Genomic DNA, 26,109 nt, shown 5'->3' on the forward strand with positions numbered 1-26,109 from the left:
TATGATGGATTATTTTTATTCATCATTTTCAAGAAATTACAGAAATAATAAGATAGATTCCTTAAGATATCTATAAATGAGGTAAAAAAAAACTCTACTGAGGTTCTCCATTAAATTGTATTTCACCATGTCCTGTTTATCATGATGATGATTTGTCACGTGTTCCTCACCAGACTGGTCACAGTGGTAAAACAGTACCTGAACTTGAGAAAACCATTGGGTTGATGAAGAAGGTGGTGGAGAGGGTGCAGAGGGAGAATGAGACGATGAAGAAGTCCGGTGCACTGGCAAGTCAAGACAAGGTCTCTGCCTTGGAGCAAGAAAACCAAAACCTAAAGGTTGGTCACCACTCCATGTTTTGTGTCATACATATTTATTCTGTAAGTATATCAACTTATTTTTCTGTTACTACAGCTGAGTCAATATTGCACACCGTCGATAGAAACACACTTATACATATGCTAATGTAGTTATTATGTATTACTGATTATTGGTTGACTAGTTGCACAGCCTCTTACTTTAACTTTACCACTATATTCCATAAACTTCATAAAAGTGATTTTCATGACCTGTGCGTGTGGTATAAGCTACTGGATGCCTACATTTCTTTCGGGATCAATAAACTATCCATCTATTATTTTCTTTTAGGCTGAATATGAGAAGCTCAAGAGCCAAAGTGAAGCTGAGCTGAGATCAAAACTTGAATCTAGGACCAAAGGACTGGAGAAAATAGTGATTGAAAACGAACGTCTACGCAAGGAGATCAAGAGGGTAATACATGTTACTTCTACAACATGCTATTCCTTCAAAAGTACTTTCAGAAGGAAAGTTGAATTTATATTTTCGCACCCGCTTTTAAAAAGTGGGTGAGTTTTTATTTAGTGGTATAACGTTCCAATTTAGTTCGTGTAACTACGTGTAAATGTGAGCAAACAGTGTTCCTCCCTGTCAATGGCTAATGGAAATATTTGTCCCAGTCAGAGAGAAACTTAATATGACTGAGTTTGAATAAGTAATTAATTCTGGTAATATTTAATGAAGTTTTCAATTACAGCACTTGGTAATGTAAGGACAGGAGCTGTGTGGAGCATAAACATGGATTTCTCATTTGTAGTCATCATCATTGAATCACCTGATTGTGCATGATTGGTATTGTTAACAGGAAATGGAGGCCGCAGAGAGGCTGAGAGTCACCAAAACGCGTCTGGAGGTAAACAACGAGAAGCTGGAGGCGGAGCTGGAGGAAACCAAACAGCGGCTTCGTGCAGCTCTGTCCAAACCTGTCTCAGAGGGAGCTGACACAAAGACCTTGAAGGCTTCTGTGGTAACAAGGTCAGCAAACTGCTCCCTACGCCATCCATCTGGGTCTAATTCAAAAGCTTTCACAGCTTTAATGAAGAGCAAACAGTAGAGAACAGAGTGTGAGACCGCGGTTGTTTGACTTCCTCTCTGCAGAATGTTTGAGAGCAAGATGAAGGAACTGGAGAGGGAGCTCTCCCAGAAGACCTCCAGGCTGTCTGAAGTCAAACAGCAGCTGAAGGAGGCGAGCGAGCGCGAGGAAAGAGCACAGACCAGCATCCGACAGCTTGAAGATCAGGTACATGCTAAGCTACAAGGCTGCTCTGAGACTGCATACCTCCGCCAAGGTTAATTCCCTATCTCACTATGTGAAAGCAGTGTTTGTCATTAACCATCCAGACTGGGGTGGCCCTTCATATTCTAATTGGTCCTGTCACAGCCTCATAATTAACCAAACATTTTTACACTTCTCATAGTAACACATGAGATCTCTAACTTGTACCTATAGCTTAGTGCAGCGCCATTTGCTATCGTGCATAAAGTTGTTACCGTCCATGCAGACAGTCAGACCTCATTTCAGCTAGAGTTGGGTGCATAAGTACTAAATGAGAATATAACCAGCTTGGAGGAAGTCCTAATCTTTTTGATTAGTCTTTCCAGTAAGAGGTGATTTCAAGAGATCCAACAATTAAGTATTGCACAAGACAAATTTAAGAATAGGCAGATGTCATGACATTTAGACCCCTGATAGTCAAAGTCCAAAGTCTCCGTGGCTCGACCCATCTCATAAACATGTTACCACTCGCAGCTCGGTAAGGTGCAGCATGATAGACACTTGTCGCTGTGTCTGCCTGGTTTACAGAGATGTTGACTGGTTGGTTAACTATATACTTATTCACAAACTTGGTCAATATCGTTTCAGTTAAGGATATTTCATCTTACAATACCAATTTTGCTAGGATATGTGAAACCTCTTAACTTATTAAAAATATCAAAGTAGGCCTGTCAAGGTAACAAATTATGTTGGACGATATATATTGTCCCAGAAAACATTTTGATAAATGATGTCATAATTTTAAACCATTGTATAGCACTAATATGCTGATAATGTTATATCATAATCATGCTAGTACACCCCTTTAAAAGAGAAATGAGCTAAATTCCTAAGAATATTCAGTCTGACATTTAAATTATAATTGAAAAAATATTTAAAGAACATTAATATAATAAACCACAGAACTAAAACAATAAATAAGATAGACTCTCTAACTGTTAACAAAATTTGCTCTTAAATAAATATTATACATTTGGGTCCAGATATGTAACAGCCCAGTAAACAGGATGTTAATGTTATGATTTCCATGAGCTTTTAGCTTTGAATTGTATTGCACCGTTTCCTCTAGGATTGTGTGTGTGTGTGTGTGTGTGTTTCATAAACTCTGAAGTGAATCAAACAAACACAAAGTAAACTTAAGTACAGTTTGGGTCCTAATAACTTGTGATGAGTGTTGTTGTTTATTGTTAAAGAGTTAAGTGAGCGCAGGTCAGCAGGAGTGTGGTAGGAGGACACTCAGACAGAGACACTCACTCTTGAAGCAGCAGTGCTGATCATTTAATAATTGGTGGAAAACCTGTATTCACTATTTTTGTTGCCACTCTTTCATTTATTTTGACAAACCACCTTGTTCACGTTACAGAGTTCTCCTCTCGTCTCATCTTCAATCACTATCTGGGTGAGCTGAGCAATCAGACCCAATGTGTCCTATAAAGGGGTTTAAATTGTTATTTGTTTGTCATTTCTCAGGTTGACATGTTTAAAATCTGCCCTACTGCTGCAAAGACAGATGCTGGACTCACCAAGGAGTTCAGGGCAATGAGGTATGCAAAGCTATGTGCACTGTTGAGTATTGGTTATGATGTAGTAATATTAGGGATGGGCCATATAGTTAATATCATTTTGATCATAATCACATTTGTCCCCATAGTGTTAATATATGCAGAGTGATATATAACCCGATTGGTGTTGAATGAGTGTTAGTTACATTGTGGCATAACTTCAAGCAGACAGACACTTCAATGAATAATGACTTTACTTATAATTACATCTTTAAGAGAGTTTATTTGAATCACCATGACTGAACATCTGGAAAACACTATGATCATATCATCACAATACTGTGAAGCCTCTTTCACACTGGACACAAAACCCAACGACACCCACTAACATCTGGCCTTTTGATTTGGTTTGTCTTCTGTGGGAAATAGGACTCACATCACCAAGTGACTGCAGTAGCCATGGGTGTTAACCAGCTGCAGGTCTGGTGGTCAGTGATGTAAACATAGCACCCGAGTGACCGTGCACATCCTCTGCCCTTTTCCGGCACAATTTTATGATGCGTGTCGCAGAGACCGTGACTGGTGGAAAAAACTTTGTTTATCTAACAAAGTCAGGTTTCTAGCCAATGCTGAAGTTGTCTGAAGCGCCACCAAATGAATGCAAACACAATGTATAGTATATAGCGTCGGCAGTATTTTCCTATTCTGATCAAGTATATTTGTTTTGTTTATGTAACTTGTGAAAGTTTGATTTGTACAAAAATCTCCACGTTTATTTGGTCGTCAGGTTGGTCAACAATGAGCTGCAGCAGGAGAACAGAGATCTGAAGCACAGCCTCAGTGAGTACAGTCAGCGACATGGTGAGACTTCATCTAAAACAGGTGAGACTTCCAAACACACAGCTGCTGCTGTAAAGCAGTGAGATGAAACAGTGTGACATGTGTTTGGGTTTTCTAGTTACTCTGCTGCAATCATAATTGTGTATGCCTCCGCACTAGCAATAGCCGTTAGATGGTGGCATTATGTTTTTATGTTTTCCCATTCTTGTGAACAAAATATATCTCTTGCCTTGAGATACACTTTTCAAATTTGACACAAACTTTGGTTGAACTGATTAGATTTTGCTGGTCAAAGGTCAAAGTCACTGTGGCCTCACAAAACATGTCTGGTCTCTTCAACGTGACATCATAAACTGCTGGTTTTCTGTTTTCTGTCAAATAATCTGGTCTCAGTTTAATCATTAGCTACTCAAACATCTGAATGTATTTGACGTGAGCAGTCATGATGAACACCAGTCACCTCCGCTGACTCTTTTCTTGTGTTCGTAGATCTCGGGAAGCTCAGAAGTCGTCTGCAGGCAGCAGAGATGGAGAAAACAAAACTTCAAGATGAGGTCATCAAGCTGCAGAAAGAACTGGAGAACTTTGACCCGACGTTTTTTGAGGAGATTGAGGACTTGAAATATAACTACAATGTGGAGGTGAAGAAGAACATTGTGCTGGAGGAGCAGCTGAGGAAAGTGTGTGACCGGTTTGGTGTAAAAGTTGAATTGCCCAGTGTGTCCATCAGTTGACACTAAGTTACTGAGCCGTTCAGTGGACTTTACACTGTTAGAATTAAACTTTGAGTTTATCTTTAACTTTAGCACTCAGTTTCAGTTTAGATCTCAGCTGAACCTTAAAGGGATAGTTCACCCCGAAATGAAAATTCACTCATTATCTACTCACCACTATGCCATGAAGTATATGGGGAAGTGTTTGAGTCCACAAAACCCTTTAGGGATCTCGGGGTGGTAAACAGATTCAAACACTTCATCCTCCCCTCCATCGGCATAGTGGTGACTGGATAATGAGGGAATTTTCATCTTTCTTTAATATGGTCCTGAGCGAAATGTGTGTGAATGATTGAGTAGGAACAAATCGTTAAGTTGACCTTTTAGTGTGACAAAGCTCCCCCACCCTCTTCCATAAGGCAGCTTTCTATGTTAATATACTAGTTCTCTGGCTGGTGTAGTAGCATATTTATAAGGTTTGTATATTGTACAGTTCTGACATATTGAACTTCAATGTTAATGTCCTTTGTGAATAAAGCAGTTTTGATACTAATCAGATTGTTTACAAGCTCATATGATCGTCACTTAGAATTGAAATAACTGACAAAGAATTTATTGTATATAGATTGAACCTTTAAGCTTCTAGCTAAAAACATTCAATTGGTCAGTCTTTTTTCAATTTCTTTTATTCACACTAAAATGCTTATGCAGAATTCAAAAGTTCCAAGCCCGTTGACTGTCGATGCAAGCTGTACTCTGTGATGATTGAAAAAAAGTGCATTTCATATTTGCAGTACTGAGCAGAAATGCTCAAACGTAGTGATCCATGAAGAGACACAGTTCCTGTTTGGCGCTGTAGGTTTGATCCAACTTCATGTTTGTGTCAGTGAGCCAGGCCTCACTGAAAACACAGATGAAGACTTTCAGCTAATTTTGATTTAGGGCCCGGACATGCAAATGTGAAGGGAAAATCGGAGGTCAAAGTTCACCCATATTGAACTCTATGCGCAGGAATGGTGCTGTTGCCTTGACACAGGCAGCTAATCTTTTATCCCCCCCCCCCCCCCCTTTCTCACACAGAGTGAATGGAAGGCAAAGGTTCATCTCTGAAATATTTAGGGTTGGTATGGGGCCCCGACACAAAATAAGCCTTGTTCAGCCTCAGTGTACAGCTGTGGCCAAAAGTTTTGAGTGACACAAGTATTGATTTTCACAAAGTGTGTTGCTTCAGTGTTTTTAGATCTTTTTGTCAGATGTAACTATGGTATACTGAAGTATAATTACAAGCATTTCATAAGTGTTAAAGGATTTTATTGACAACTACATCAAGTTTATGCAAAGAGTCAATATTTGCAGTGTTGACCCTTCTTTTTCAAGACCTCTTCAATTCACCCTGGCATGCTGTCAATTAACTTCTGGCCCACATCCTGACTGATGGCAGCTCATTCTTGCATAATCAATGCTTGGAAATTGTCAGAATTTATGGGTTTTTGTTTGTCCACCTGCTTCTTGAGGATTGACCACAAATTCTCAATGGGATTAAGGTCTGGGGAGTTTCCTGGAAATGGACCCAACATTTCTATGTTTTGTTCCCCGAGCTACTTAGTTATCACTTTTGCCTTATGGCAAGGTGCCCCATCATGCTGGAAAAGACATTGTTCCTCACCAAACTGTTCTTGGATGGTTGGGAGAAGTTGCTCTCTGAGGATGTATTGGTACCATTCTTTATTCATGGCTGTGTTCTTTGGCAAAATTGTTAGTGAGCCCACTCCCTTGGCTGAGAAGCAACCCCACACAGGAATGGTCTCAGGATGCTTTACTGTTGGCACGACACAGGACTGATGGTAACGATAACCTTTTCTTCTCCAGACAAGCTTTTCTCCAGATGCCCTAAACAATCAGGAAGGGGATTCATCAGAGAAAATGACTTTACCCCAGTCCTCAGCAGTCCAATCCCTGTACCTTTGACAGAATATCAGTCTGTCCCTGATGTTTTTCCTGGAGACAAGTGGCTTTCTTTGCTGCCCTTCTTGACACCAGGCCATCATCCACAAGTCATCTCCTCACTGTGAGTGCAGATGCACTCACACCTGCCTGCTGCCATTCCTGAGCAAGCTCTGCACTAGTGGTGCCCCGATCCTGCAGTTGAATCAACTTAAGGAGATGGTCCTGTCGCTTGCTGGACTTCCTTGGGCGCCCTGAAGCCTTCTTCACAACAATTGAACCTCTCTCTCTCCAGTTCTTGATGATTAGTTAAATGGTAAATTTAGGTGAAATCTTACTAGCAGCAATATCCTGGCCTCTGAAGCCCTTTTTGTGCAAAGCAATGATGACTGCACGTGTTTCCTTGCATGTAACCATGGTTAATAGAGGAAGAACAATGATTTCAAGCACCACCCTCCTTTTAAAGCTTCAAGGCTGCTATTCTGTCTCAATCAGCATGACAGAGAGATCTCCAGACTTGTCCCCGTCAACACTCTCACCTGTGTTAACAAGATAATCACTGACATGTCAGCTGGTCCTTCTGTGGCAGGGCTGAAATGCAGTGGAAATGGTTTTTTGGAAATTAAGTTCTTTTCGTGGCAAAGAGGGACTTTGCAATTAATTGCAATTCATTTGATCATTCTTCATAACATTCTGGAGTATATGCAAATTGCCATCATAAAAACTGAGGCAGCAGAATTTGTGAAATTAATATTTATTTTTATATATATATATAATTAATATTCTCAAAACTTTTGGCCACGGCTGTACTTACGGGTCTCACGTGAAAATAACCTGAAATAGTTCATGTTAACTTACTGATCGCTACCAACAGGTCAAACTATCAGGCAGCGATCAGCAAGCTGGTAAATCCTAACAGGATCACAGCAGCTGTAGGAGAGGGAATATTTCATTGTCTCAGCCTGAGGGCTTATTAGTCAAAGTGGACGTCCTGAAGTCGGCTGAAGCTGCGTCCATTCAGGGCAGAGAAAGAGGCAAACAAGTCTCTCCTGTTGTTGTCCTCCTCTGTCCCGTCCACGTGAATCCCCACCGACCTGTTCCCAAAGCAGGACTCCCCGTCTGGCCACCTCAGTCCCAGGTGATGACGATGAACCTACCAACAACCACAGAACAGCTCAACACCTGCACGCCAACATTTTAGTATACAGTCTGCCTTCAGATGACAACTTACGTACACTTAATATTTCATTTCTTTTTTCATCTTTTTATCTAATTCTAATTTTTCCCACTCATCTTTCAGCTAAAGCATAATCCTCTACATCCTTGAAAGCTATTAGAACCAGTTAAGTACATTTAAGTGTTCATTCATATGTGGGAAGTCTAAAAATAAACTGCATTCAAAATTCCACATCTGCATTCATCACATAAGTAAGTGCACTTTCATTTCCCTCCAAACTATTCACACTTAATGTGAAATTCCTGAGCCTCACTCCACCTTGAGGAGAGTGCCGTCGCTGCAGTGCCACACGATGCCCTCCACTCGGCTCTCCGGACACTCGTGGAACCAGGAGCGCAGCTGCTGGAAGTCCACTGATGGAGGCGTTCGGAATGTAACACTCCCGTGTGACACCAGGAAGTGGACGGGCTGCTTTTTACTCCCAAGTCCTGTCAGGATAGAACAACCCAACTTCAGTTTAGCACAAACAAATATCCTCATACCTGAGATAAGCATTTAACTTTATTTAATTTAGTAAGAATTCTCATATACAGCTACTTTAATTGTTTTTTTTCCTAAAATATATATTTTTGAAAAGCTTCGATGTCATTGAAGTTGTTCCACTTATGACGGGTAAAAGTTAGACTCTAGTTTTATCAAATACACCATGTCAAGTTTGTGAACCTATTTCACTGTAAATATTTTTGATATATTTAATACACGTGTTCATCAGCTCCAGAGGCAAACAGCTGCCTGTGATGTCACAGACCTGTTATTAACATCCCTTGACAAGTGCTCAGCTCTAAGTTGGTTTGTTCACAAATTCTGAACGTGTCTCCTGTGACCACGACTGAATAGTCACAAAAATCATTTGTAGTTGCAGAGACCAAACAGTGAATAGTCTGTATTTAAACAGCACTTTTCTAGTCTTGACCACTCAAAGCACTTCACAGTACAGTTTCTGCTATTCACCTGTTCACAGAGCTTTCTCTGTCACACATCACTCTCCGTCGACCTTGTGGTTATATGTGATGTTGTTTGATGAGGTCTGAATGATCAGATATTATTCATTATTCAAGTGCCAGTATTTTAACACCTTTAGCAGAAGTCACAGTCCCATTTAAATGTGTATATTGATGTGCTTGGTCAACACACAAAGTTATAGATATTATAGCAACAGATATTATTTGGCATTTGCAGTAGCCGACAGCACTGGATGTGTGTCACGGCCAAGCAGCAGAGTTGGCGGTAACTCGTCGGTCAACAGGCAAGGTCATGGCAACAGCCTGCTCTCCATTGTCAATGACTTCTTCTTCTTCTTGCCCTGACCTACGCCAGTGAACATAACAGATGAATCACATAGTAAAGGTCTCTCTACGCTGGTTGGTAACTGGCAGAGTTTATCGTCAAAGGGAGGGAAAGGCGTCCTGAAGAACGTCCCTGAGTGCCATCATCAAACAGTTGAACCGTTTTACAAGAAGAGAAAGTCAGATATAAATGTAAAAATTAGGGCTGCAAGATATTAGGAAAACATGCAATGTGCGGTAACATTTAGAGTTTAAAGTTGCGATGACCATACAATTTGTGATAAATAAACACAAACCGCCCCTGGCTACTGACGCAGAGAGCACGGGCAGCTCCACCAAGTCTGGGGCAGGCACCAGGGAACCATGCACAGCTCCACTAAGTCCACTTACAGTGTTCATTTGGGATTTTTCACACATGTTTTGACTGTGAAAAGTTGTTTCTTTTTACATTGTTTGCAGCTCTGTCAGTAATTTACATCCTTTTTCTTGTTTCTCAGTCATTCACACTGTGCGTCAAACCAAACCAAGCACGCCACCATCTCTATCTGGCTCTTTATTAATTTACTAAGTTATAAAGTCTGTTCTGTTTGAGTTTACTCATTAATAAAAGAATCGATCATTATGTGATAATTGTTATGGAAGTTTTCTGGAAGCTGGTGACAGGAGAACTCAGGCAGCAGCTGATGTCCTATGCAGAACATCACTCCCTATGTTACATGTAGGTGTTTGCATCCTATTGGATAGTTAAGTAAAAAGTCCAAAGTATGCATTCCTAATTCGCATTGTGCCCTTATGTCTTGCCACTGGTGAAATTTAGTGAGTGGCAGTTGGTGCCTCTCAGTCTGGCACATCTGAATTAGATATGAAAGTCGCTAAGCGTAGACACTACAATGTAATGTTGGTCCTCTATCTATAATCTGAACTTGGGTACTGCTTAGAGAGAGAAGGAAATATCTGTGTAATTAGACAGGCACTCTTCTTTTAATGTTGTACAGATATAATATACACTATATACATCATTTATATTGTGTCATATACAGTAATGTGAGAGGATGGTCAAATATTCCCTCAACAATGATCAGTGTTGATAATATGGCGACAAACAAATCAACTTTTAAACTGTATTATTTTATATAATCAACCGCTCATAGTGTTGAATTTAAGTCGGGCAAACGTGATGTCGTAGAATTTAGTCTCGAGCTAGATTTAACGGGGGTTGCCTCGCTCTGTCAAATCGTTTTTTTTTTTTATTAATTCTCTGTTTTCTCTCTATTCTCTTCTTATTCTCTGCTTCCGACAATTATTCATTGACAGAAAAACCTGTCGATCTGAATATCTTTCATTTAACCTCTAGGGCAGCAGGGCTCCATCTGACAAATATTTGTGACATGCAAAGTGTGAATGTGTGGCGGTTTAACACCATTCATCGCAAGTTTTGCCGTCTTTGCAGCCCAAGTATATATCGTGCAGCCCAAGTAAAAATAATGATAGTGTTCCTCTGACCCAACTGTGGCTTATTTGTCACAATTAAAACAGAGCTACGGTACAAAATTTAAAAAGGTGAAAAATGTGTTTTCATTTCACGAGGAGCTGAATAAAGACGTCATTTTGCATTAAAACTGTGACTGTACTTGTTAAAGCAAGCAAAAACATTTGACATTAAAAAGCACAGGCTGTTCTGAAACAACAAGCTGTCTACACAATGACGTAGATTCCTGTGAAAGGATATATCACATTACCGTAAGGGTTCCCATTCACGTTGGTTCCAATGAGTTCCAGGGTTTGTTCCATGAGGTCAGTCAGCGGAACTGCTACAATTTCTAACATGTCTTCATCGTTAGCCTTGGGTCTGAGAACCAGAGCCACCCCGACTTCATAATCCAGCACAGACGAGTGCCAGCAGTACTGCTTGTTGTCCTTCTCCACTGGAAACCAGCCTGAACATTCACAAGAGCAAAATCAGTGTTGCCCTTACACCATGATGATGATCATTTCCATGTGAGAAATTGTACCAGGCTGGTTTGAAGGTAGCTGCTCAGTAAAATTGTGTCTTAGCAATAAGAATGAGGACAGGGCAATATTATTCCTACATTTTAAGACCTGCTTGGCCTGTTCTTTCAGACACTGAAGTTGAGCGGCTGCACGCTAAGACCTGCTGCAGGACTCAGTCCCCAGAGCCAGGAAGCCAGGAAGCCAAGCTGCAGGGCACTGAGCTGCTCACCTGTTTATTCAAAGTTCGGTGAATCTCAAATCAGTGCGTAGAACCCTGAACTGCAGAATCAGTTGCATTTTGAACGTGTTGTTCTCATGATCAACATCGTCACTTACATTGATGAGTCCCAGCCGGCGCTGCTATAAAGCGCTGGTTGTCTATTTAGTCAAAGTTTATTCATATTGAGCATATAATGTGCCCAGATCCCACCACAATCAACATTGTATTTCATTGAGCCCTTAACAATACGCATAACAAGTGTGAAGCTGATAAGATGAACGGTTCTGGAGAAATGTGAATCACATACAAGCAGACATCCACTTTCTGGAACCACATACAGTGCACTGAGCTCCAGGGAGCTGTCCATGTCATACTTTTACTCTATATTAGCTTTAAAGCTTTGCTACCTTGCACTACTAGGTTTTTGACAACAATCCTTATAGGTAACAATAGAATTTTTCAATAACCTGGAATGTGTCCGAGGTCATCAGGCACTGGATAGCCGTTGTGATGTTTGACCCGGTGAGCTGGGATCCACGACTCTGGCACCGTCCTAAAGTCGTCCTCTACGTTCCACGTGAAACCTGAAAAGAGACAGAACCAGTCAAAAACTCCCCTGCAAAAAATGGTGACGTGTAATGTGCAAAAGAAAACATATCGTCCAGAAACCTTTGGTGCTTATGTGACAGTGCTGGTACTTCTTGAATCTCTTTTCTGCCTGTTTGTTGGGTTTCCTGTCCAATCGAGCCCAGAGGTAAGGCTGCCCTACGGAAACAAAAAACATTTACTTCATCCCATCAGAAGTCACCTTTATCAATCAGGTTTGAAAAAAAATGACACCACTTTACTCTTAGTGTTAAAATCGACGAGTATCCACCTTAAAACAGAATCACAACATGAAAGACTTCTCATCGAAAAACAGTAACACTCACCTTTGTAGAGTGTAACATAACAGCAGGTACCGTCCAGTTTTTCTGTGGCAATTGCACAATCAATGTCAGCCTCCAGAGCAACAGGGTTCACGTGTTCAGTAGCAAGAACCCGAAATTGCTGCAGACAGAAAGACAGACAATGTTTAAGCATTATACGTTGGACAGATAACTGAAAGACAACGTTTCAGCTTCTAGGAAACCCCTTTCCTCACTTACAAAACCAAGAGAGCAGTTAGTACTTAAATGAATCTTCCACACGTTGCACAGAGCCAGGAATAATATTGATATCAGTCCATCCTATTAACATGTTATGAAACCAAAACAAATTCTATTCATTATTGGTTCATCATTATGCACTTTTTGCCAAAACATTTATGATATAACATTTTCTTTCTAATGTCTGACCTAATTTGCTACAGACAGGTTTCTGAATGACGTTGTCGGGGGAAACGTGTGCACACAGGGGGGCAGAGATCAGACAAAAATAGAGTAAGAGCTAATGAGGAGATCAATAAGTTTGTATGCCTAAAACTGTGCGAATCCAGAAATTGATGTGTGAAAATTTTGTTCGACATTAGGACTGTGTGGTATGAACCAGAGTCTTCTGTGCTCCTTCTTTCATTTAGTCACAAATCACATTAGACAACTTTGCGTTCCTCCACATGTCACAGATGCAAGTAGGTAAATATTCATGTGGACAACACAAACAAATATGGAGGAGAGAGAACTATAACACAGAACACGGTCAATTCAAACCAGAGAGGGACAAGAAGCTCATAGTGAAGAGGGACGAGATAATATGGTTCAGATTTGACAAGTCAAAGTATAACAGTTTTGATCTGAACTGATGTGGTCTAGGTGTTAAAACAATAAAGAAGTGAGATGTCCCTTTGTTGCATTTTTATGAATAGAAGTTAGCTTTTCACAAATCTGACACTGTTTTAGAGGAATATTTTTGGAATCTGGTCCAGATATGACATGCTTAAGTGTTGTGGATTTTCATCTGGACCTTGTCTGATGGGTTATCAGTACTAAAAAGCTGTTAACTGGTTTGCATTGCCACAGATATGCAACAACGGTTTTACAAATCTGAAATAGTTTTAAAGACGCTGTAGCCTCTTGCGGGTAATTTAGTCCAGATTGGACGAGCTTTCGTAAAGGGTTATGTGATCTAGACCTGGTGCAATGTGGTCTAGATGTGAAAAAGCTGTAATGTCACTTTTTTTGCATTTTCACAAACAAAAAATGTGTTTCACCACACGAGCAGGGAGCAGGGAGGCCTGTTATGTTTTTCTATTAATTTGTTTCGTCTGAAGCTTTGGTCACTAATTTGTTCAATTTTATTGGATTCTGCTGCAACAGTTTACCCCTAAAACTCCTTGAGTGTTTCGTGGACTCAAACACTTCACCCGCCCCTCCATCGCCATATTGGTGAGTAGATGAGTGAATTTTCATTTCTGGGTGAACTATCCCTTTAAGTCTTTCTGGGATAATTTCGTCGAGATTTGACCAGTCAAAGTATAGTGGATTATTTTTGGGGGGGATTTTTGCCTTTATTGGTAGGACCCAGTAAACTCATTTTCAGACATTTGCCCTTTACACATGCACAACACAGCAGCAGGTTCTGTGCACAGATGCATTCACAACAGCAACAAATCTATTTTGTCCACGCCCTCCCACTATCCAGAGATGAAGACAAGAACAACAGAAAAATTGATTTTTAGATGTTAGTGCTCAACCGAACAGCTCACGGTGAAAAAAAGTGTTTTTTAATCAACCAAATCACTTTTTCTCCAGGAGCTCTGTTGCTAAGCGACGGTTGTAAGGTCAGTATGATGCAAGTTTGGAAGCTGGTGAAAGGAGGATTCAGGCAGCAGCTGATGTCTTACGCAGATGCGAGACAGTTGAATGTAGACTTGATGCCTCAAGGAGACCAGAAGGTGAAACAATAATCAAACGCCAACAGAGTAGCATGAGCAATCGTCACCCCCAAGTCTGAAGATGTCTCCCACAGCATCCCAGTACATCTTCCTCACCCTCTGCCTCTCTGTCTGGGGGCCTCTAAATTAGCTATATGAAAGTCCCTGAGCGTAGACAATGTACTGCTAGTTGGCCCTTTATCTGTAACCTGACTTGGAGGGAAAGGAGCACAAGTGAATGAGACAGGCACTATTCTCATAATGGTGCTGTACAGATGTCATATGTGAGGATGGTCAAATAATCCTTCAAATGCGGGACAAGCAGGGTAACGCAGTAAGAATACCAGACCATAGGTACGTTCGACCAGATAAAGCGCTGACTTCACATGATGCATGCTGGTCCTAACACAATGCATGCTGGTCCTAACACAATGCATGCTGGTCCTAACACAATGCATGCTGGTTAGAACGCAACGCCACGTGACCTGAAAGACAGCGGGAGCGAAGCAGATGAAGCAGACTGTGCAGATGTTCCAGCTGCAGCACCTCTGGGACTCTGCTCTAAATCGACTGAAGGCTTCACTGACACACATGACATTCTTATTCTAAGAGTTCAGATGTGTTTTCTGCTCCGTGTATCCATAAATGTAAGGTTTTAAAAGTCACACATACATATATGAGTTTGTGTGAAGCTATATAACCACTGGCATTGTATCTGTTTGTTTCTGTTATGGTATTTCATGTGTGCCTTGTTTAGTGTTTCTAATGTGAGGATTATACAGAAGAAAAATGCTCCCTCTGTTTATTTCTCTCCAAAGAGGATGTGATGATTTCATATCCTGTGCATTTACACATGGCCACTTCACACTATAGTTTAATTCCAGGTTCAGCTGAAAGAAAGTTCTCAGTCAACTCAGTTGTTCATTGTTCAAGAACACAAGGATTTCCAAAACATCTGTTTCATGATGAGATCGGTCGGGTTAGTGTCAGTGCTGGTAAATAAATGGCGGCCAGCAGAACTCACCTGACTCTCACGTTTTCTGGACTGTTCTTCCTTCACCTCCGTCACAAACACACACGGTATCTTCTGCTGCACGGAGCCCAGGCGCCGCATCTTTCTGTGTGTGCGTGTGCGCGTGTGTGTGCGTGTGTCCCCCTCTGTCAGCTGGATAATGATCGATGAGAAAACATCAGTATCTACAGACGCTTCAGCATCATGGATCACATCTGGTCACGTGCTGCGTTTCTTCTTCTCGTTTTAATGTTGCTTTGGCAAAAGTGAAAGGGACTCGTTCTCGCCACCGTGCGGTGGGATCATTTTCTCAAGTTAAGTCTGATTCGAATATTTTATATATAGATATTATTGTATGATTAATGGATTATCTGTGAAATATGTGTTTAGTTTCAAACATATTGAGAAAGATCCCCCGATAGGCATGAACATTTTTTACTGTTAACTTGTGACTTATAACTTACCATGATATGTTTTTCCACATAAAAAGTTTCAATCAATTAATAATAATAAAAACAATCATAAATGACTCCTCCATATTTAAATTCACTAGATCCAGATTTTATTTGGATCTTGCACTCACACTTGAACATTAATCTCCTGATCATAACAGATGTTATCAATCAACATCCATTAATAACTCTCTGAGAGCACAAGGGAAATGTTGAAAGATGTGCTCTATCTCAAAAATCCTTGGGTCCACACCAAAATGTAATAGGTTCCTCCCTGACCCATATGTACCACATCCTTCCACCACGTTTAGGACAATCTGTCCAATAGCTGTTTGCGTAATCCTGTTTATAAACCACCCAACAAACCAATGGAAAGAGGTGAAAACATAACCTGCTTTGGTGGAGTTATTAAGGAAATAGATGAGTTTTTTCCCTCCATTAAAAACCCTCTGAACTCCACTGGAGAGATGAAAGACATTCCCTGCATTACTGTCCTGATGATTCAATAAACATTCAATAAGCCATTGTGTCCAACGGATGGAGGCACTAGTCCTGTTTCTCCAAATATTTATTCTTGTTTTTCATTAATTTGTCCGTAACTGTCACTTGTAATTTCATCTGTTAGATACTGATTATGTCATTCCATATGCACGCCTCTTTCTGGGGTAATTCACCTATTCAAACATATAAGTACTTGTTTAATGTCTTTCATTACTGATAATTTTGTTCTTGCCATAATTGCATCTATGCAGTTTTACCTGCAAACCAAACCTGCACATATTTTAGGAATGTGATGGCTGACCTGTGGCCACTCCCGATTTCAGATGGAAAAAAATGAACCGTTTGAATTAATTATTTCAAAATTCTAAACGTGCTCTTTAGGGACAGATAGACTGAGTTACTGCAGCTCGTCAATCTTAGGAAAAGTAAGTTTAGACGAAAAAGCTCATATAAGATGCATAGTATTTACAATCACATTGAAAAGTCAAAGAAACCATCTTCGAGTCTGTATAAAACCTTTTTTTAAACATTTGGGTATTATTGCCCATTCATTTGATTTTTGATGTCTGGATTCACACACAGCGTGATATCACTGGAGAACTTCCTGTCTGGTTCTTCATATCCATCACCTTCCTCTGCTCCATGTTGACTGTGCAGGTCCAATTCACTGTCTGTGTGCTTCCACATCTCTGTCTCTATGTCGTCTTTCTGCTGCCCCGGACAACAAAATGGGTTCCTTTGAAATAAATAATCATATTAGAAAGATGACAGACTGAATGTGATCACTGAAAGTACATCAAGTTCAGTAGAAACCCTGATGAGGCTGTAAGATCTTTCTGGTATCAGTTCCTTAAACGACGTCCTTTAACAAAGTCTGTAATAAAAGCTTGGTTTTACGTGTGCAAAAAAAACAGATCTAATCAGAATTAAAGATAGAGGTGACTTCAAACACATTCTCTCCAGGTTGGATCCACATTTATTATTCTATAACTCAAACTAAAGAAGCTCATTGTCTGCTACATCATTGTTCCACATGTTTTAAGGAGAGATGCAGGGATAAGAGTGATTCCAATTATCTGAAAACATGACTCACCGTTTGTAGTACCACGTGGCTGCTGCTACCAGAGGTAAGAGAATGACGCAAAGTATGATGAGGGCTGTAGGCACAACTGGAAAATAAACAGAAAAATATCAATAACTGACATAAACTCTGTATTATTCATATCATGTAGCGAAATTCACAGATTCAGGTCCAAGCGATAGAAAATAGGGGGTGTTTACATACAGGAGTCGTATCCTTGATCTCCGGATGTGGGTTTATTCACACTCCAGAATCTGCTGTTTACATCCCACAGTGAATCCATTTACACGTGCATTAGCATTATGGTTTTGAGCCTTATACTCTGTTTATACTTAATATATGGTGTTTCAATGGAACTTGAATAACACTTGCTATTCATTTTCTTTGTATGTATTCTCTGTTAACAGTACCAAGGTTTGTGATTATCCACTGGCGTTCTTGATTTCTCTCCATTTCAGCTTCTTTCACAAAACCTGGATGAAGTATCCAGAGACTACTCTAGGTGGGATATCCAGGTTCCTGAAATGTTTACATGCTCAAAACAAAACCAGAATGCTGATGCTCATGTAAACACGTTCATAAAATAATTCTGTTCCGCTCTGTTCTATTCTGTGTTTTCGATGATGTTGGGCATGAGTCGTCAGTTAATTAGCATTATTAAACAATACAGCGTGGTACAGCTTGTTGCAGTATTACTTTGCAGCTGACCACCGTAGTTCCACTACCTACCATTACAGTCTATAGAACCAATGACTGCTAAAACCTTTAAGACCATTTGTGTTTCTTAACATATCTGCATAATAATCAAATGGTAATTCATCATATATAATAGAGTTGTAAGGCTTTCTTCTCCCCAGGAATAAGATCGAGTTAAGAATAGCACTGTATATCTGTTGGCACCAAAAGACGAAAATCTAAAGACGAAAGTAGACATGGCCGTACCTCCGAGAGAGGTTTCTGCAGAGCTCTCAGACGGAGCAACAGTGTCGACTGTTGGTTTTGAGCTGATGAGGTGAGAGAGAGATGTAGGAATATGGGTGGAGAAAGGATCGAGAGAAGTGGAGGTGGAGGACATCCTAGTAGAACGGGTTGTCTTGAACAGGAGAGCAGAAGCAGATGTCTGCTCAGGGGATTTTGTTGTTCTGGGCTTTCCTGAAGATGGAGCCCTGGTTGTTGATTTAACCGTAGGTGTGGTAGGTGTTGGGGTTTGAGTCGGTGAAGTCTGCATGGTTGGAGATGTGGAGGTTTGGGGCGCGGCTTCTGTCGTACTCTGAGTTTCCTCTGAATCTGCTAGTGTTGGGATAAAAGGTTTGTATTAATACTTTTATAGGGGGCAGGTGAGAATGTTTCTGTAGATTTCTATAGATTATAATTTTTATAAAAGTATCTTCAATAAAACCTTTGATTATGTAGGTTAAAATAAACCGTACCTGAGGCATTGAAGCAGAAAACACCGAACGGTTTATCTGGACTAGCCCACCACAGCACCAACCCAGTTTTGCCCTGTCCACAGTTTGTGTCAGATATAATCCGTGGGATGGCTCCAATCTGTTCTGCAATCCAGCCATACCTGTTAAAACAGTGAATAAAGGGGTGATAACACAATGAATAGACTTGTAAGGTGACTGAATTAATTTTTAAGGTGGAGCTCCAAGTCTATAGACAAGGTCTGACAGGAGTCTACATCTGCAAATGTGAAAAAGTTAGCAAAGATTTTTGTCGCGACAGGTTGAGCTGTAAAAATGTGATGGATTGCTTCAGGTGATGTCACTTGCAGCTTTGGTTGGGTCTGAAAACTGCAGAATGAGGATGGAACTGTTGAAAGCTGATAGGCATGCTAGGGTCATTCTTGTTAACCACAGCGAAACTGCTTTTGTCGATAGCTACCGCAGTCCACCAGGTGGCGACAATGAACAGGACTCTATCACATCGATAACAACGTATGAATTGAACAACACTACAGTAACAACAACAACAGTTTACAACAACAGTAAACATGGAGGAGATTATAATAAACTCCAGTTCAAAATCTGCTGTTGGCTGGGATTTTGTGTTTTGAAATGGGATCTTTGAGTTTGTTATGAATATTGTTATGATTTAAACCTGTTTTGTTTTTGATTTATTTAATTAGCAGGCTATGCATTGTCTTGGCCTGGCAATATGCTGGTGACCTGACTCTACCCCACTTCTCTCCCAGTCTCAGCTGGGATTGGCTCCAGGTTATGGCACCAGCTAATCCCCAGTAAACTTCAAAAGTATGCAGCATAGATAATGGATGGATGGATGGACTGCCATTGTTGGTTCAATTCCATATATGGCTTAATGGTATCCAGCCACCCATACTTTTTAGGCTTATAATGCACATTTTTTGCAAGAGCAGGTCAGATTTGATGATGGCAGTTCATAAATATTCCTGCTTAAGACATCATCCATCTCCAGAAAAACATCTTTCCTTCACCCTATCAGATTTCACTGCAACAAAAGGTTCAAGCACTAGTAGCAAAGCACGTTCAAAACACCCAAAATGCTAGACAGGAAACAGATTTGACAAATTATTGCAGAGACTGAACGACTAATATAAAATACTGGAGGACTCGACCCGTCAGGCATCGTCAGCACTACAAAGGAATGTACAAGCAGGGACAGTTTGGGGGGTAAAATGGATAAAAAAGGATAAGTGGTATAGATGATGGATAAATGGGTGTTTATATTTTTTTCAGCTGGTGTTGTTGGCTAATATGACATAATGCGCTTGCTTCAATATGGTTTTGAATAACTGAACAATAGTTGAGTGATGGAATATTTTACCACAATAAAAACTTCAACACTGCACAAGAGCCAGTCTCTTAGCAGGTATTCACAGCTGCATCAGCGCAACAGTCACCATGTGTTTTCAGCCTACTTGCACATTTCCAGTCCTTGCTGCAACGCTCGCTCCATTTGGTTTTTGGTCGCTATGGTTACGTTCAGTAACAAGCAGGCAGCTCTGGCAGACGTGAAGTTCAACGTGTACTTTCCTCCTTCGATGAGCATGAAGACCCCGGCAACTCTGGGACTGTGAGGAGCTGCTGAAATGATGTGAAGATAACAAAAAGCATGCAGCACCATTAACATGTCATATATGGTATGTCCTCTACAGTTATGTTCTGGTCCAAAGAACAAACTTAATTCTGGAGTAAATTCTGGATAATATTACATGTTATACAAAGTTATTTGCTTTCTCTGCTATTAAAAGCAGCCTACTGTAATTTGTATCCTAATTTCAGTGGTAAACTCAATGTAAACTCACTATATACTGTTATATAAACAGTACAGTATGGGAAATAAATAATAAATAGGAACAAAATATAAGTAAACATGTGCTAAACCTTAATTCCTGGTACAGTTGGTTGAAAAAAATGTAATAATTAGAATGTTTTTTGTCTGTAACAATATAATTAACCTCAGATTGATGAAATGAATGAAAAACAACAAAGAATAAAAAACAACAAAGATCACAGAAGTGCCAAAAGGTCCTGAAAATATTCAACCAACAACACAGTCCTACAATACACGTTTGAACGTGACACATGCATGCATTCATTATGCTGTGAACATTTCCACCCCAGGAATATGAATAAATACACAAATAAATAAATAGATACAAAAGTAAATAAATATGCAAATGTTTAGTCAAAACCAAAAAAAACACTTACCTCTCATTACATTGGATTCAGAGGCAAGAATAGAGGCTGCAAAACACACAAGGAAAAACTGAGTCATAATCCAAAGTCTTGCCATGGTTTGTGTTAAAAAACAAGTTTAACTGCAAGGAGCGAAGGTGAAGAACCAAATAATGCAAAGGCAGGCGAAAAGCCCTTGAACAAATGTGACGTGGATGAGAAGAGGAAACAGGAAGCGGAGGTCAAATCTGCTTGACGCCCTGTATCGAGATATCACCCTCATCCACATCGGAGAGACCTTGAAAGTATATCTCGCTGTGTATGATCCAAGCCCTTTGTTCTGATTATACAATCTTGTTTATTCAGTATGATACTTCTAACTCATTAAATAACAACTGAGTTCAAACAGACGTTGTAATAAGTGTCGCTCAAACAGAGATGCTCAGAGCGTTTCATGAGTCTTTATCAACCCGGTGTTTTTTTCTGTGTTTTCTGTGGTTTTCTGTTTCGCCAGCATCTATCACGCAGACGTATGTTTGCCTGTCAGCAAGGGGACTTCCTCCACACGGTTCCTGTGCTTCTGTCTTTTCTTCTTAGTGTCTCTTTCTTAAATAACCACTTTCCCCCTTCTTCTCTATAATCACTTCTAACTCTTCTATACGCTGCGGTAATTTAATATATTTCTTTCATATAATGTTTCTGCAGCCCCATGTTGTCAAAAAAAAGGGTTCAGACCTCTACACTTTGCTTCAAACTGTACCAGAGCAGCGTGTCATCAAAGAAGCCAACAGAAACAACATGGCATCAGTGGCGTAGCATCTTTGATCTGTTTGCATGTTAAGCTTTAGTGACACATTCGGGGACCAGACCTCCAACTTTGACACTGTGTGGGGCACATTCACTTATAATCCCTTGGGTTGCTTCCACTCATTCATTGTCACAAAACCCAGTTGGTACTGTTGACATGATTATATGGTTTTCCCTGACTCAGCTTTCACATTCGATTAAGGTGACAAAACACATTAGCAATGGCATTGGAGTTACACACAATAAGGAAATAGTTTGATTCTATATGTTGTATGTGCTCTACATGATCACATAATGTGTGACGACCCTCCACTCCACTAGGTGTCCTTCTCTCTTTATTGCTGGTTGTCTTTCAGGTGTCCTGTGAGAGTGATGGGTCATCAGGCCCGATGAGCCACACCTGTGCCCGGGCTGGGTATATCAAGACTACTCTTCCAGTTCGGGGGGGGAATCCCTTCCCGGTTGCAGATGGCTGTTTTTCACTTGGTTATTGACTTCGGCTACTGTTAAACCTAGTGTTATAATAAATACTTGTTATTTTGTTCATCCCTCGTCCGTCTCCCTCTTTTGTTGACAAAGCTCAGAGTCAGGCTGCGTCATATATATTCATCTTATTTAACAAAAAAGACAAAGGAAATGTACAGTGGGGTATTGATGTCCCAGAATGTGATGTTATTTGTATTCGGTCGAACTGAGCCCTCAACTGCTTTCTATGTAAAGCTAAAGTGGTGTGATACTGCGTGTGTGTGTGCATGAAGTCGCTCCACTGTTTATTAAGTAATTATGTAACGTCAGAGCAGAAAAACCCCGTGAACACACCGGCCCAACGTGGGGCTTTTATGTATGAAGATTGTATTTTTATATGTGAAATGAAAAACAAATTTTCCACCATTTTGAATCCTCTAACTCTGTTTTAATTGTGACAAATAAGTCACAGTTGTGTCAGAGAAACACTATCATTATTTTTACTGGGGCTGCGCAATGTTTTAAGAAATTATCATCATTGCGATATCAAGCTGCACCATAGACGTTTCTCCCTGAGTGCCTGTCTAATTCCACAGATACTCCCTTCTCTCTCTAAGCAGTACCCAAGTTCAGATTATAGATAAAGGACCAACAACAGTACATTGTAGTTTCTACACTCAGGGACTGTCATATCTAATTCAGATGTACCAGACAGAGAGGCACCAACTTCAACTCACTAAATTTCACCAGTGGCAAGACATAAGGACACAATGTGATTTAGGAATGCATACTTTAGGCTTAACTATCCAATAGGATGCACACACCTACATGTAACATAGAGTGACAGCAATTCTAGCCATTCATGGATGTGCTGTTGGAATGGGGGATGCAAGTAGAGGAAGATATACTGGGATGCTGTGGGAGACATCTTCAGACGTTGGGGGTGACAATTGCTGATGTTACTCTGTTAGCATTGGTATATTGTTCCACCTTCTGGTCTCCTTGAGGCATCAAGTCTACATTAAATTATTCTGCATAAGACATCAGCTGCTGCCTGATTTCTCCTTTCACCAGCTTCCAGAAAATTTCCATAACACAAGTTATGTTGTTTATACCAAGACTGGGCTCTGTGTCACTGTGTGTGTGAGCACGAGCAAGCAAAAGAGAGGCAGAGAATGTGGACACGTGGCCCAGACCATCCTTCCAAATGTTGTCCGGTGTGATCGGATCTATATCTGCTCTGAGTGCGTTCAGACCTGTACTGAGATTGGATCACAAAACCACATGTTAATACCAGGTGTGTGCAGGGCCTCAGACAGGCCTCTTTTCCCCCCCGGCTGTCCCTCACACTCTTCTGCAACAGAACTGCTGCGTGAGGTAGAGGGCTTCTTGCCTTCAGAGTTTCCGAGCGGATAAGACCACGACTACCCGTGCGAGTGGTTCAAACGGCTCAGGACCCCCGCTCTCCTCAGACATGGTTAATTCAGACACATCTGAAGGGTGAAGGGGCGATCGATAGAAGCAAGTGCTGTGGTGATTTGATGCTGGTGCTAGTCTGACATCTAGTGGCAGTGAGTAATGTATCAAAGTGTAAAAACAGCTGACCTTGTCAAAGTCAGGCAAAGTGAAACCATGTATTATTCTATTCCTCATTTGTTTTATTGATGCAGACATCTCAGAGCTTTAATAAAAGGGCTCAAAAACGGTTTCATTCATGGCCTTTGAAGTTTTCGTCAGATGAAATAAACAATGAAATAAGACCAAACCTCAATATTCTAAGCTCACTGAAGTGCTCAACATTTCACATTATTTGAATTCAAGGTATTCAAACCAGACTCTTTTTCACTCAAAAGCCTGCATGCCTCTCTAATCTCTGCAGCCCAGCATTAGGAAAACCCTAAATTTGGAGAAAATAGAGGTCTGTCAGCATGAGAGCTGACAGAAGTATTTATGTCACTCTGAAGTATTTATGTTCACTTAATCATCACTTGCTGACAGCGAGGATGTTTTGATATACGGTGGTGCAGAAGGTCAGGGAGTTCACCAAATCCCTCTTTCCTGACTCAGTAGATGTCATGTGAACAATGGGCCTTCCTGCATGCTTCCGGCTCCAGCGTGGATAACTGGGGTCAGGCTGTTAGAGAGCATGGAGGAGAGGCTAAATGGTTAGAGTTCCCTGGTCAAGAGCAGTACAAGTCTCGTCTCCCCCAACGGGGGGAACAGTATAACTGAGGGATGAAAGTGCAGCAATTTCCTTCCGCATCATTGCAGAATGTTGCCTTCGGGGATAAAAACAGATTGTAATTGAAACAGTTTTTCAAGACTTTTCTGCATCCAAATGTTTGCGCTGTTTCTCCTCATTGTAACAATGTTTTAAAGAAATACACATGCACTGAACAAAGAATACTGTTGTTATTGTTCACGTCATGGCATCTTAACTGTTGTCAACCTCTGGAGAGATACTTTAACAGAATGCCCTGCTCCAGGTTTAAAGCTCATCTGTGCACCAGCACAACTGGTATGTGAGCAGATCATTTGGATTCTTTAAGGGAGAGGTATTATACTTTGAGTTTTCCCTCCTCTTTTGTGTTATATAGGTTTTTATGTACTCTACCTTTGCATAAGGCTTGTCCAGTATTAGCGTACAACATAATAACCTTTCCTACAAATGCTGGAACCAATCACAACAGAGTGGTCCAGCTGGCCAATCAGAGCAGACTGGGATTATGCAGGAGGAGGGGCTTAAAGGGGAACTTAAACACTTAAAGTGTTTCAGACAAAAAAAAAGAGCTGCAGCAGTGGACAGAGAATGGTGTGTTTACTGAACATTAGGGCAAATTAAAATAAGGAACTTTAATATCAGCATTGTATGTGTCATTTGAAGTACACCCATAATGTTTAGCCAATACAGACATTTCATGATTTACGTGCATCCGATTTACACAGGATTTATATCCACTGATCCTTGCCCTATGCCTCTTGTTACAATGCAAATGCTCTAAATACAAAACATCTTGTTCACAGCATCCATGTTTTTTCCACATTCCGACTTGCACATGAACACACCAAAGTAGGAATAACGACCTCCAGAGGATTATTTGAATGCACAGTGATACCGATGTTGTCTATTAGGTGCAACAAAAGACATCCTACAGTTATTTCCTATTGAGTCTCAGTAACAGCTGACCTGACCCAGCACATCTTTGTCCTCACTGCTCTGTCTTCCTGAAGAGTCCATCAAAGCTTTGTCCCTGCCTCTTGCCATAAACCTTTTTCTTCAGGGTTGAATGTTTCACTATACTTCATCTATTGGAAGACTTCATGTGAAAATCCTCCCTGAAAGTCATCAAAGACTAACGGTGTCATACAAACACACAGAGACGGTTTGCCTGCATCCTACATACGTTTGTCCTATCACATTACCTGATGAATAATGAATAATGCTCAGTTGGTGATTGGATCACCCCATGAACTCGACATGAAACTGAGAACGTCATTCAAGTTGTTGTCCTATGTTCTGGGCACAAACCAGCCCCATCTTCCCTCGGCAGTATCGCAGTGACGGTGAAGTGCACGACCTCGAACCGACTTTAAAATGTCGCTCAGAGCCAAATCTCACACGGACCTGCAGACAGCTGGGACATCCTCGCTGGACGGCAGTTTGTTTAAGTCCTTCTCCATGAGCAGTAGCAATTTCAACAGGGGCAGTCGCTTCGGGAACGGGGTAACTGAAGAAATAAAGGATCTCCCCAGGCCAGCCAGGAGGCCTGTACGGGCGGTCAGGCCCGTCAGCGCCATCAACTCCAACGGCTCCTTCATCCAGATCAACCACCTGCAGGGAGAGCTGGTCAGAAAGAGGAAGGTGAGCGGGAAGAGGGATGAGTGTGGAAATGTGTTGGATCAGGGCGATC

The 26,109-nt window shown here is 40.8% G+C and overlaps 3 protein-coding genes across 3 annotated transcripts in view; 1 reads left to right on the plus strand and 2 right to left on the minus strand.

The window, feature by feature from the left end:
• cep290 (centrosomal protein 290) overlaps window positions 1–5,221 on the plus strand; it is a 45,858-nt gene extending 40,637 nt beyond the window's left edge. The window contains exons 45-51 of the mRNA XM_061077123.1: window positions 174–338; window positions 649–771; window positions 1,163–1,332; window positions 1,456–1,597; window positions 3,104–3,177; window positions 3,923–4,017; window positions 4,465–5,221. Coding sequence (XP_060933106.1) covers window positions 174–338; window positions 649–771; window positions 1,163–1,332; window positions 1,456–1,597; window positions 3,104–3,177; window positions 3,923–4,017; window positions 4,465–4,709 — 1,014 coding nt within the window. The 3' untranslated portion in view covers window positions 4,710–5,221. The remainder of the gene's footprint in view (window positions 1–173; window positions 339–648; window positions 772–1,162; window positions 1,333–1,455; window positions 1,598–3,103; window positions 3,178–3,922; window positions 4,018–4,464) is intronic.
• A 2,148-nt stretch (window positions 5,222–7,369) lies between these two features.
• rlig1 (RNA 5'-phosphate and 3'-OH ligase 1) lies at window positions 7,370–15,437 on the minus strand. The gene is made up of 7 exons (XM_061076397.1): window positions 15,243–15,437; window positions 12,300–12,417; window positions 12,037–12,132; window positions 11,835–11,951; window positions 10,895–11,092; window positions 8,128–8,297; window positions 7,370–7,785 (listed from the first exon to the last, which is right to left on the minus strand). The coding sequence occupies exons 1-7, from the start codon at window positions 15,330–15,332 to the stop codon at window positions 7,606–7,608; spliced, it is 969 nt and encodes a 322-aa protein (XP_060932380.1). The 5' UTR covers window positions 15,333–15,437; the 3' UTR covers window positions 7,370–7,605.
• Window positions 15,438–16,638: 1,201 nt separating this feature from the next.
• On the minus strand, window positions 16,639–21,016 carry lyve1b (lymphatic vessel endothelial hyaluronic receptor 1b). Its single transcript, XM_061077192.1, has 6 exons — window positions 20,960–21,016; window positions 20,167–20,332; window positions 18,695–18,834; window positions 18,207–18,551; window positions 17,277–17,352; window positions 16,639–16,919 (listed from the first exon to the last, which is right to left on the minus strand). The coding sequence occupies exons 1-6, from the start codon at window positions 20,964–20,966 to the stop codon at window positions 16,721–16,723; spliced, it is 933 nt and encodes a 310-aa protein (XP_060933175.1). The 5' UTR covers window positions 20,967–21,016; the 3' UTR covers window positions 16,639–16,720.
• Between the last annotated feature and the right edge of the window lie 5,093 nt (window positions 21,017–26,109).

The sequence above is a fragment of the Limanda limanda genome, chromosome 8, assembly GCF_963576545.1.
Source record: "Limanda limanda chromosome 8, fLimLim1.1, whole genome shotgun sequence".
Lineage (NCBI taxonomy): Eukaryota > Metazoa > Chordata > Actinopteri > Pleuronectiformes > Pleuronectidae > Limanda > Limanda limanda.